This window comes from Pteronotus mesoamericanus, unplaced genomic scaffold, assembly GCF_021234165.1.
Source record: "Pteronotus mesoamericanus isolate MK-2021 breed Mesoamerican mustached bat unplaced genomic scaffold, CSHL_Meso_final scaffold_54, whole genome shotgun sequence".
In the NCBI taxonomy this organism is placed as follows: domain Eukaryota; kingdom Metazoa; phylum Chordata; class Mammalia; order Chiroptera; family Mormoopidae; genus Pteronotus; species Pteronotus mesoamericanus.
The window spans coordinates 12,191,999-12,204,333 of record NW_026555321.1 but is presented as its reverse complement, the minus strand read 5'-3'; the positions used below and the strand labels follow the sequence as shown (position 1 = coordinate 12,204,333).

At 36.7% G+C, this 12,335-nt stretch overlaps 1 protein-coding gene across 3 annotated transcripts in view; it reads left to right on the top strand.

Annotated features, from left to right (window-relative positions):
* The window catches only part of NR1D2 (nuclear receptor subfamily 1 group D member 2), a 37,406-nt gene that overhangs the window by 11,619 nt on the left and 13,452 nt on the right, over positions 1 to 12,335 (top strand). For 2 of the 3 annotated variants that reach the window (XM_054595257.1, XM_054595258.1), the window contains exons 3-7: positions 306 to 394; positions 2,363 to 2,507; positions 4,473 to 5,095; positions 6,777 to 6,962; positions 9,289 to 9,499. In XM_054595257.1, the coding sequence (XP_054451232.1) occupies positions 306 to 394; positions 2,363 to 2,507; positions 4,473 to 5,095; positions 6,777 to 6,962; positions 9,289 to 9,499 (1,254 nt within the window). Of the gene's footprint in view, positions 1 to 305; positions 395 to 416; positions 1,141 to 2,362; positions 2,508 to 4,472; positions 5,096 to 6,776; positions 6,963 to 9,288; positions 9,500 to 12,335 lie in introns of those variants that run through there. The other variant, XM_054595259.1, reaches the window with a different exon arrangement.

Sequence of the window (12,335 nt, the reverse complement as noted above, 5' to 3'; positions counted from 1 at the left end):
TTTCCTAGTTCTGGTTGTATATCTAGTGTGAAGTAACTCTAGATTTACAAAATTTCAGAGTATGTTTAAAATGATCAAGAAAGGGCAAAACCAGCTTTTCTGAAATATTTTTGGTAGTCCCATAAACTGAGTTTAAGAGAAAACTATGATGTCTTTTGATTGTTAATTTGGTGTAAAGAATTTTCTTTAAATGATAAAAGTATATTGGTATCTTTGTAAAGCACTTACAAGATGAACAAAATATTCAATTGGAAAGAAAACAAACAATTGAAATTTTTTCACTTTTGTTTGTGTTTGTGCCTTAGAATTTAGTGGCATGGTTCTACTGTGTAAAGTCTGTGGAGACGTGGCATCAGGATTCCATTATGGAGTTCATGCTTGTGAAGGCTGTAAGGTAAAGAAAGCATGCTTTTGTTTCTTTAACCTACTGATTCTGGGATTAAAGAAATTGGAGTTACGTTTGCCAGTTTCCACAGTTGATAATCTGGGAGGAGAGAAGTCAGCTGCTCCTCTTTAAGTCTTAAGCATTTTATGTAATACATAAATATAATTTGTTTTGAAAAATACATTTCTAACTCAGTGAAATTTTTTTTTAAAAGATTTTGATCAAAATAAGTTTGCTATCTCACTCAAATTTAATTATGGTATGAAATCAAGTGCACAAATGCTTATTCACTAATGTGTCAGGTGCTGTTCTAGGTAGAGGGGAAACAGCAGGGAAAAAAACAGACAAGGCACTCCTGCCTTCTTGGAACTGGTTTAAATCAAATTTTGAATAGGTCTCGTCAGATGTGTTGTCATTCTGACATGTCTGATATTAGGAGTTGAGAATAATTCCTAGATATTTATAAAAATGTGGTATCTTTGGAAGTAATGCCAAGTGAATAAAAGAAAATTGGATATAGATTGAATGCTTGAGAAAGCTTATTATATTTTAAGTTTAGTTGAATATTTCTTAGATTGTCCATCAGATAATTCCAAGGGAGAAAGTTTATACTTCCTACTTATACCCAGGGAACCTGTCTTTCTCTTTTTTTAATCTGACACAATCCTTTCTCCTGAATTCACGTGGCCATGGCAAGTGCTCCTGCTGTTCTCTGACTGAAAGCCAGAAGCAGGAATCCAGTCTGGCAGGATATGGTGCGTGAACAAGATAATGCATATACATGGTGAAAGAAGAAGTATTTTTTAGGGTGGCTGGGAATGAATTGTGATTTTGGTAGCTTTTAACGGCCATGTCACTTAACAAGCTGGTCAGGATTTTATATAGATGTAGCACTCCCACCATTTAAAAAATTCTATAAATACCCTTTTTTCAATTTTCCCCTCAAAAGTGTGAAGTAATTGTGGGGCAGGCATCATTCTAACTTTATATCTAGAGAAAACAAAGCATAAGCCAATGAGCCTAATCGTGTATTCTTGGTAAATACACATATTTGTTCTGTAGCTTCTTAAAGGTGTGTCTAGCTCAGATATTGTTGTGTCGAAGTACAGTAATGCAGTAATAAAGTATAAAAATGTTTTATCCCACAATTACCAACATAGAGTCATGAAATGTGTGGTTAGTTATAACTGCAGTTTATAACTAACCACACATTTCAACTGCAGTTGGAAATATTGGAACTTGCAAGTAAACAAGGAAACTGCAGTTTAAAGTACTTTGGTAATTGTGTTCCTTTTTCATTCTCCAATGAACTGTTAAGGTGGGATCTTTGAATACCTATCACAGCATATGTACTTAAGTTGTTTGTTTAGTGAAGACAGTTACTTGTAGCCATGTAGCTGGGACCTGTCTTTCCCTGGATCATTAGTTGGTTTGTGGTATGACACTTACCTGTTGCTGACAAGCAGCCAGGAACACCTGACACACATAAGTAAGCCTTGCTGGTATCAACAGGTAATGATCCAGAAAGACCAAGCTCTACTAACAAAATCCTTAGTTTCAATGAGGGGATTATAGCTGTGGGACATATTTTTCTGTCAACTCTTTAAAAATAAGTCATATTTTAAGAGCTTTGGAATTTGTATGTGATTAAGATGTGAGTTGGAAAATGTGGCTGCAGGCAGGGACTGGAAACAGGGTAAAGTGGAGTACAAGGGGAGCTTGGAAGGCAGCAAGATTCTCCAAAAGGAGGAAGGGAAGAAGAGTTTTCTTTGGCTAGTAAGTATAGGTGCTTATTGATACTGGTAAGATTCCAGTTAAATTCCACGTGTCAAGATTATATTTCCCTCTGTTCTAAGACAAAATTATTTCCCAGGTGTAGCTAGTAATATTAAATGGGTTAGGGGTTGGGAGTGGCTGCTTACAAGGTGTTCATCTGGATGTTTTTAAATGAGCGGGTACGTCTTCCTTTGTTCTTAGGGTTTCTTTCGGAGAAGCATTCAGCAAAACATCCAGTACAAGAAGTGCCTGAAGAATGAAAACTGTTCTATAATGAGAATGAATAGGAACAGATGTCAGCAGTGTCGCTTCAAAAAGTGTCTGTCTGTTGGAATGTCGAGAGATGGTATGTTCCTAGTTTAAAGATAATTTCTTTTTTAAAGCGTATGACTTCTATTCCTTAGCATAAACCAGAGCTATAAACCAGTTACTAATGGCTCTCTCGTGCTTCGGGTGAAGCAGATACTAGAAAACACATTTTAATGCCTTATAGGGTGCCAAATTCATTGAAGTCAAATATTAGCATCAACATCCCAGAAACGGCTTATGGCTCGCTTTTTTTGTTGTTGTTGATTCTTGTAAAAAAGACCCATTTTTTTCCCCCTGTATAATTTGAATACTTTTTCCCTAAAAAAGATTTAGTTTTTCTTGATATAGGAATCTATGGTCCTTTCTCTATAATTTCTTAGCATTGCTGATGAACTGATTTCTCTTTATGTGAATCTCATCACTTTCTCAGCCCTGAGATGATAATGTGCTTTTAGGGCACAGATTCTGAATACATTGAAAGGAAATGCAAAATCAAAAGAAATGTTAGGGTCTGGAGTGAAGGAGGTTGCTCTATTCTGGTTTGAAATGGAGCAATGGGAAGTAAAAGTTGTAATTTGTGGGACTGCTAATATTATCTGTGTATGACATCACTGGAAGATTTGACTCTTCCATGTGCTTAGGGAAATCATTTGTGGATAGTCTAATTCTGTTCTATGAAACATAACAGAAGAGGAAGAGGTTTTCAGAGGGATTAGTTTAGTAGGCCTAATTAAGAGCTGCTAAGAATGAACCTCATATTTATCTAGGGGAGGGTCATTTAAGCAATCTCTTATGTTGCTCTAATATTTTACACAGAAATACAGTATTACAATATAAAGCTTCTTGAATAACAGATTTCAGCTACTGATGTTTTGGATTTTTAATTGCCTGAAGAATTTTTTATAGCACTAGAAATAGTAATCTAAAGTTGATACTGTGATTGCCCCAAAAGAATAAAAATGACAGCCATTGGTGAAGGAGAGGGAATAGGGGTGTGGAGTGAGAAACACAATGAAAGCATTGGTCTGATAAATGTCAGAGATACAATTAGATTAGTAAGGCTTTCTTGCTGGGTGGATATATAGAATTTTTATTGTCTTTTTTAAAAGACCAGACACATTCTAAGGCTATCCTCTACAATAATGGAGGATGAATTATTTTACTGATTTTAATTAAAATTCAGCAAGTTGATTTTCAGTAACTACATTTCTATTGACTGCGTTTTTCCTAATTGATTTTGGAGGGTGGGGTTGGGGATGGAGGGAACATCAATTTGCTGTTCCACTTATTTATCCATTCATTGGTTACTTCTTGTATGTGCCCTGACCTGGGGTCGAACCTGCAACCTTGGCATATGGGGATGATGCTCTAACCAACTGAGCTACTTGGCCAAGGCTTTTTTTTTTTTAAAAAGGTTTTCTTTTTGAAGAAGCTGGAAAAGGAAAGAACAGGTCATTTAGTGTTGGGTCTTGAGAACAGGTTACAAAAATAAATTGAGAAAGGTCAGATGTTCAGGGAGTGATTGTATCTACTAGGTTCTATTAAGTGTTAATGGATGTAGGTAGCTGAATCCCATGTGCCTTAAAAACAGCCATCAGCCTTGTTAATAAGGTGCTGTGGAGTCATGCTGGTCTGTTTCAGGCTCTGATTTTCATTAGTTAATTTCAGATTTCTTTCTTAGATTTTGCTTTTAAAATACCTACGAGATAGATCTTCTCCTTAGCTTTGTTTTTGGAGAACAGTGGAAAATTTTCTCCCTCCCTTCCACTTCCTGTGGTATATCAGAAACAACCAGTAAGTTTAGGGTAATTTGTTCCAGACACACATAGATACTATTTACTTGCATGACTAGAAGTCGTAGCTATTAAAGACTATCCTTTCAGGGATCATTTCTATAATTTGTTACTAGAGGTCATAGCTACCAAAGATAATTTTGTGTTATTCTTTTGTATAAACAGGTCTTATTTAGAATATAGATGTTAAATATCTTTTTCTTCAATAGCTGTTCGGTTTGGTCGTATTCCTAAGCGTGAGAAACAGAGGATGCTAATTGAAATGCAGAGTGCAATGAAGACCATGATGAACAGCCAGTTCAGTGGTCATTTGCAGAATGACGCATTAGTAGAACATGAACAGACAGCCTTACCAGCCCAGGAACAGCTGCGACCCAAGCCCCAGCTGGAGCAAGAAAACATCAAAAGCTCTTCTCCTCCCTCTTCTGATTTTGCAAAGGAAGAAGTAATTGGCATGGTGACCAGAGCCCACAAGGATACCTTTATGTATAATCAAGAGCAGCGAGAAAACTCAGCAGAGACCATGCAGCCCCAACGAGAACGGATTCCCAAGAACATGGAGCAGTATAATTTAAACCATGACCATTGTGGCAATGGGCTTAGCAACCATTTTCCTTGTAGTGAGAGCCAGCAGAATCTCAATGGACAGTATAAAGGGAGGAACATAATGCATTACCCAAATGGGCATGCCATTTGTATTGCAAATGGACATTGTATGAACTTCTCCAATGCTTATACTCAAAGAGTATGTGATAGAGTTTCGATAGATGGATTTTCTCAGAATGAGAACAAGAATAGTTACCTGTGCAACAATGGAGGGAGAATGCATCTGGTATAGTGAAATCATTTTTTTTGCTCACCTTGTATCAAGGAAAACTTTGAAGGTTTTCTTTTATATGGGAGATACACCAACTTCAGGGGTGGGTCAGAAAACCTAAGAGATTTACAGAATCACTTTTGTGCAATATTTTAGGTCAAATACATTTAATAAACATCATTTATTGAATGACCTAATTTCGCAGAATTAGGTACAAACGTGATTTGATTGATACTATGATTGGAATTAGGATTTTATGTAAAATACGGATCATGCAAAATTGGTCCTTTAATTCTTAGAAATCCCTTTCAAAATTTAGACATTCTGATTAATCATCTTACTAGCACTGGGATTTCTCTAAGGGCTGATCTTTTAGTCTACCATAGTAATTCCTTGATTTCTCTGGAGTTTTCTTTAACCATTATAATACAAAAGGGTCTTTGGTTATAGAACATAGATGTTTTATTGTGTGAGAATTTAGGAATAGTTTGATTTAATAGGCTAGCTTCTAAGGATTTTCTCAGCCCTCATCCTAGGGGATGAGTTAATGTTATTCATATCACTCAATTTTTTTTTCATCAAATACAACAGTCTACATGAAAGTACAGTGTTTTTATTCAGCCACAATTTCAGCAAAAACATCAGTACCGCATCATTTCCAGTTTAAACTATGAGGTCCTTTGATAGTGCTTGGTATTTTCCACAGCAAGGTAATTAAAGCCTTCTTTTTATATTTTCAAAATAGTTGACTGTACCCTAATCCTTTTGTTAGATTTTTTTGGTCACTTGCAAGTATTCGATCCCATGGATTTGGAAGGTGACCTTATATTTTATTAGACTTAGTGGCTACCTTAAAGAGGGAAAAGAAAATCATGGTTATAGGATCATTTAATTCTTGAATCTTTTGGATTTAGTGAAAATGTAAAGGCTGATTTTACTAAAAGTTCCAGTGCATGTTTTGTAATCTTTTAGTGTTTTAGTGCCTTCTTTAGTGTCCTGTTTTTTCCTCCCCAATCCTAAAAAGGTGCACCTTGTATCTCCAGTCTTGATTTCCTAATTGACTAAGTGGAGGTGGGTGCTCACACAATTGTTTCTAAAATAAACGGTTAGTGACCTTTTTAAAAAAAAAGTGAGATATCACTGTCTTTTCATCTTTGAAATTACACATTGTAATTGTGCCCATTTAGAAAAAAGTGAGTTTTGAGATATTAACTAAATGTGGGCTTGGGTTCTACGGCTTTGACTTCTAGCTGTGTTTGGATAAACACTAAACATCTTACAGAGTCTCAGTTCTCATCTAAGAAATGGTAATTGTAACATCTGCCATAACTCACTAATAGGATTGAGAATCAAGTAAATATGTGTGATTTTTTTTTTTTAAACCATAATGCCAACATAAGGTGGCAGCAGTGTTGCAAAGTAAACTCTTAGATCTGTGCCACGGGTTTCTGAACTACCTTGTTAACAGATCTGTTTGTTTAGGCTGCCTCTTTCATGGTTATAAGTGAGTTACTATTTAAATTCAGTTGCTGTGAGGCTTCCTGTCCTACTGTAGAGTAGCAAAAGAGAAAGTGCTATCATCAATATCATCTGAGAGTAATTTTCACGTTGGCGTTTCCAGTGATTGAGATGCCACTTTTGAAATTTCTTTACCACCTCTCACAATTTAACAGCTTTTCTGTTTTGTGCATGCTAGGTTTGTCCAATGAGCAAGTCTCCATATGTGGATCCTCATAAATCGGGGCATGAAATCTGGGAAGAATTTTCAATGAGCTTCACCCCAGCAGTGAAAGAAGTGGTCGAATTTGCAAAGCGTATTCCTGGATTTAGAGATCTCTCTCAGCATGACCAGGTCAATCTTTTAAAGGCTGGGACTTTTGAGGTAGGTTTTGTTAATCTTGAGTATGGATACAGGACATGTAGTATTTTATTTTCATGCACATGGTCCTTCTTTTCTAAATGAGTATTTATAGTCCAGAGGCTGCAACTGCCAACAAAGGGATGTCCATCTCAGGATTTTGGGGAGGAGACTAGGTAAATGCAGAGTCGCTTAGGACTTGAAATGTAAATGCTCTGTATTCCCAGCATGAGAACTCCAGGTTCTAGTATTGCTTTTAATTTTTTTTTTTTTTTTTAATGTCCTCACTAGAGGACAGGTCCATTGATTTTAGGGGAAAGGAGGGAGAGAGAGAGGGAAAGAAACATTGATGTGAGAGAAAAACATTGACCAGTTGTCTCTTGTTCTTGTATGTGTCCTGGCTGAGGACTGAACCCACAACCCAGGCATGTGCCCTGACCAGGAATCAAACCTACAACTTTTTGATTTACAGGACAGTGCTCCAGCCAACTGAGCCACACTGGCCAGGGCTAAGTATTGCTTTTAGATGTGGATGTGGTGGCTTCTGCAGAGTAGTGTACACTTACTGCTAGCCTGGAGTTCACTATGTTGAGTACAGAATAGGAGGGTAAATAGAATGTGGTTTTTGTTTTTTATGAGACTGTAGAATGCAAGTTGGGACAAAAGTAGGTTTACAGTTGGGAGTATATAGAACAGAGTTTATTCTTATATTACTATTAATACTATATTATTTTTCATACGAACAACTGTAAAACTACTTTTGCCCCTCCTTGTATTTGGGGGATGTATGAAACATCTCTTATGTAGCAGCTCAGATTTTCATGGCCTCATCTCCAGAATCTTTGGCTACTTTTCCTTCTCCAGCTTCTCTTGCTGTGATGTCTTCTGTCAGGGTTTGGGGTCAGTGTTGCCCACTTTAGTAGGACACGGACAGCACCTCTCCTGTGCTTAGTTAGGTGCCTCTCATCTGTCTGTTCTGTAGCTTCCCTGTTGCTGCTCAGGTATGAGAAGCCTCGGGGCTTGCTTGGAGCTCACTTACGCATTATTCTGAAGTGCAGATCAGTAGGTGGGAAGTTGATGTCTGATGGGTGAAATCTGTGATCACTGGGGGTAGGGAGCCATTACTTTCTTATGGTCTCATAAGATTGGGCTCTCAGTTCTTGATAATAAGTGGTGGCCAGCTCCGTAAGTATTACTAATATTTGCTCTCTTTGCTTCCCTATATCATTTCCTTTTTCTTCACTCTTGTTTTCACATGTGCGAGTGCACACCTCACATAAACTTTGGCCTTAGGCTCTATTTTCTGGGGCACTTGGACTAGAACAGAGAAGAAGCCCTATTCATGAAAAGTAACACCTACAGGTGAGGATTCTCAGTTTAAAGGAAAACATTACATTTAAGATTTAAAGCCAGAAGGTATATCAGTGATCAAGTTCAATTCAGCCATTTTTGAGGTTAAGAATGGCCTAGAGAGGTAAAGAGGCTTTTCTTGGATTATCAGTACATTCATAACACAGTCAAGGCTAGAATACAAACCCCTGACTCCATGACCAGGGGTCTTTTCGCCTTGTGATATATCCTGGGATAGCTGTGTTATAGGTAATGTCATCTTCATAGAAGGCTCACTCTCTTTTGGATTGTCCTGGGTAAAACAAGTCCTTGATTGGGAGCATTGCAAAGGGATGTCATGTTCAGTGTTCTGCTGATTAGGAGAGAAATATATGACAAATGTCAACATTCAGTGGAGGGAGTGCTGTAGGTAAGCAATTGTCAACTGGTTTGGTTAGGATTTTGAGTATAACTTGGTATCTAGCACACTTTTACTATAATAGTTTTCTTTGTGTATTGGGTTATGATTTCTTGAAATGGTCTAATTAGAGTTTATCTGCTGCATTTGCCATGGCTGCATTTACTGTTTTAATGTTTCCAAGTATTACTGCATTGAAATACTGTTCTTTTTATTTAGGGCTTGGAGACCATGAGATATATTTGGTAGCTTAAGGAGTTTCTTTAATGCCTTTGGCCAAGGCCCATTTCAGATTTCTTGGCGTTACTGCCTGCTTTAATTTTGTATTTGCATTTCAGAATCTTTATTAATAGAGTTTTAGGGTACCACAGGACTTAAGTATTTTGCTACTGGGTGGCTAGAATTTTTTTGATCTTATTCATAGAATAACAATTGCTTTGGTAGGGAATTTGCCTTAAGGAAATGATTCTGGGTAAACATAAACTCAGGTTTTCCTTTATACTCTCTTATGTATAGAATGTTTACTGACTGACTTGAGTACTGAAGTATTTCCTAGCATTGCTATTGAACTCCAAATACATTTAAGTCTTTTTCTTTTTCCAGGTTTTAATGGTTCGGTTTGCTTCATTGTTTGATGCAAAGGAGCGTACTGTCACCTTTTTAAGTGGAAAGAAGTATAGCGTGGATGACTTACACTCAATGGGAGCTGGGGATCTGCTAAACTCTATGTTTGAGTTTAGTGAGAAGCTGAATGCCCTCCAGCTTAGTGATGAAGAGATGAGTTTGTTTACAGCAGTTGTCCTGGTATCTGCAGGTATGAAAGCTGGTTCAAAATTGTGCCATACCTAGAATGTAAGGACCAACTGAGAGGAGGTGGCAGGTAACTAGGGAGTAAGCTGTGTAGAGAGAAGAAGACCTTAAGGAAGATGCTAAGCTATGTCAATCTGTTATTTTTTGCATAATTAATTTTTTAATTTTTATTTTTTTGCATAATTTTTTTTAAAATCATGGCAGTAACAGTCAAAAGTGCTGTATAATAATAAAATGATATTTAGAGCTGGGCCTCATATCTACCACTTAGTCTAGTTTTTGTTAATGATTTTTTATGAATCTAAATCATCATCTCATTTTGGAACATTATATTTCTCCAGGTAGGTGGTTCTAATATGAACCAATTTGTTTTAATTAATTGTTTTAATTAATATGTATATTCTTGAAAGTATCAATATTAATATGTATGTTACTTCCTGAAAGTATCAGTATGTATTAGTGTGGTTTGTTAATTAATATGTATATGTATGTTACTTCTTGAAAGTATCAGTGTGTATTAATGTGGTTTGTTAATTAATATGTATATGTATGTTACTTCTTGAAAGTATCAGTATGTATTAGTGTGGTTTGTTACAACAGTTGGTGAATCTTTAGTTGTAGGTTCTCACCCAGCTTTGCCACTGAATTTTATGTGTAACTTGAATGTAAGTAATTTTACCCTTTTGTCTCGGTTTTTTTCATCCTGTGCAAGGCAGGGATTATAGCATGTGAGCCTAGCAAGGGGTCAGTTACTATTTGAGTGAGTGACAAAGATTTTTGAATCCTAACATTTAATGTTTATTTATGAGAGTCATTGATGATGTTTCTCAATTTCCCTACCTTGCACTTATATTGCAGCTATTTCTGACCAAAGTATTTCAATTTAGACAATAGCTATTAAAGCAGATATTAGTTCCCAGTAGCAAATTAGAAATTGAGGCAGTGCTTTCCTGGAGATATGTAAGTACCAGCCACTTTTAGGTATCAATGACTTTATTTTAAAACATTTGTTAAGAATTTTCCACTATTTTGATATGACATACTTTATGCTTCCTCATTTGCTTCCAACTGTGTAAATGTGCTAGGCACTGTGAAAGTGTAAGTTATGGTCCTGGTTTTTTGACTAAACTGTAAATCAGTAACTCTTAAGAAGAGTAATTTCTTTGTATATCATAAAGGACCTGTACATCAGTGGTGTGAATAAAGACTTAGGCCATTTGGAAGCATAATTTGGCTACATTTTTTGATGATATCTGCCTGCACAGCTAAAAATGTACTTCTGATATGGGAATAGTATGGAGGGAATGGAAGGACAGTGCCAGGAAGGGATGCCTGTTCTCTCGGTAACCTTGTAATGACTTTTGTCCTTTACCGTTTTGCAGTCTCTTGATAAGTAATTAGTAATGTTTTGAGTATACATAAGATTAATAGCCCTATTATTGTGAAACTCAAGGTAATCTATACCTGTTCATTTCTTTATCTGATGTCTGTGCGCTGTGTGGTAGGTGCTCAGGGGATGACAGAACAAGTGTTGACAGATACTTGCTCTCAAAGTATTTGCATTGTATTTGGAGACAGAACTGACACAAAAAGCTTGATGTACTAGATTGTGTGGTCTGACTGAGGTAAATAGGAGTTAAAGGAAGGAAGATGAAGTCACCTGAGAAGGCGTTGTGGGGAAGATGGAGGTGGAGCTGGAATTTGTGGGGTAGATGGAGGTAGAACTGGATTATGAAGTTTTCTCAACAAAAAAATGATGGAACGGTGTGGGAAAACACAAAGTAGGGCAGGGGAAGGGGCCAAAGCCTAATGTGTACATCAAGGAGGAGGGGTATAGAAGGCTTACAGGTTAAGGGAGTGTCAGGTATGGAATGATAGCAGTGAGAACTAAGCAGAGGAGTTTTAACTGAATGGGACAGCTGAAGATGAGCGTAACCTCTTACACAGAGGAATGATGAGGCACGAGCAAAGTGATGCTTTAACATTGCCTCTGCGTCGGTGTCCTGGGAGGATTAGATGGGTGAGTGATTAGAGCTGGAGAGTCAGGTAGGGAGTCTGTTGAAGTCACCTTAGGTGTGAGGCAGTGGATTGAACGCTTCTGAAATAGGTTGTGTCAGAGGAGGTGGAGGGAGGGACTAAGCACCAGAGATGTTTCAGAGAAGAAATGAAGGGAAGGGGTGAAGCAGAGCTTTGTCCGTGCTAGGAACTGTGCTACTATCATCATTTGTATTTTCCACCACGAACATGATTTTTATTTTGTTTTGATTTCCTTTTGAAAAAGCCTTGCTTTGTTTCCTGACCATGAGAATAACAGAGGTTCTTTGAAAAAAATAGAAAATACTAAGATGAAAATAAGAATAATGATAATATCACTACCAAAAAAGACACCTATTAACATTAGGGGTTTCTTGCTATCCATTCACCTATCCATCCATTTATCCATTTGCCTGCTTATTGATATATAGTATGTAAAAAATGTTTGGCATATTAAGTGGAAAACTATAAAATAATATGTGCATTTTTATTTTTGTTGTGTTTATATATGAAGACATACAAGAAATACATATATATGCACGATTCTATGCATTTAAAAATAATGTTTTCACTTAGATATATCATAGTGCTCATGTCAAATTGAAACCTTTACCACTTAAAGAAGGCTGTTGTTATTTTTAAAGCAGTATCTAAGCAGGAAAATAAAATTCAAGAACTAGAGAAGAGTCTTAAATGAAAATTCTCTTTCTTCTGCAACTCCCAGCCTTTTCTTCTGAGAACTAGATTTCTAAGCATCTTTCATTTTGATTGTTTTGATGGTTGCCCACCCAAGTCTAAATACTATG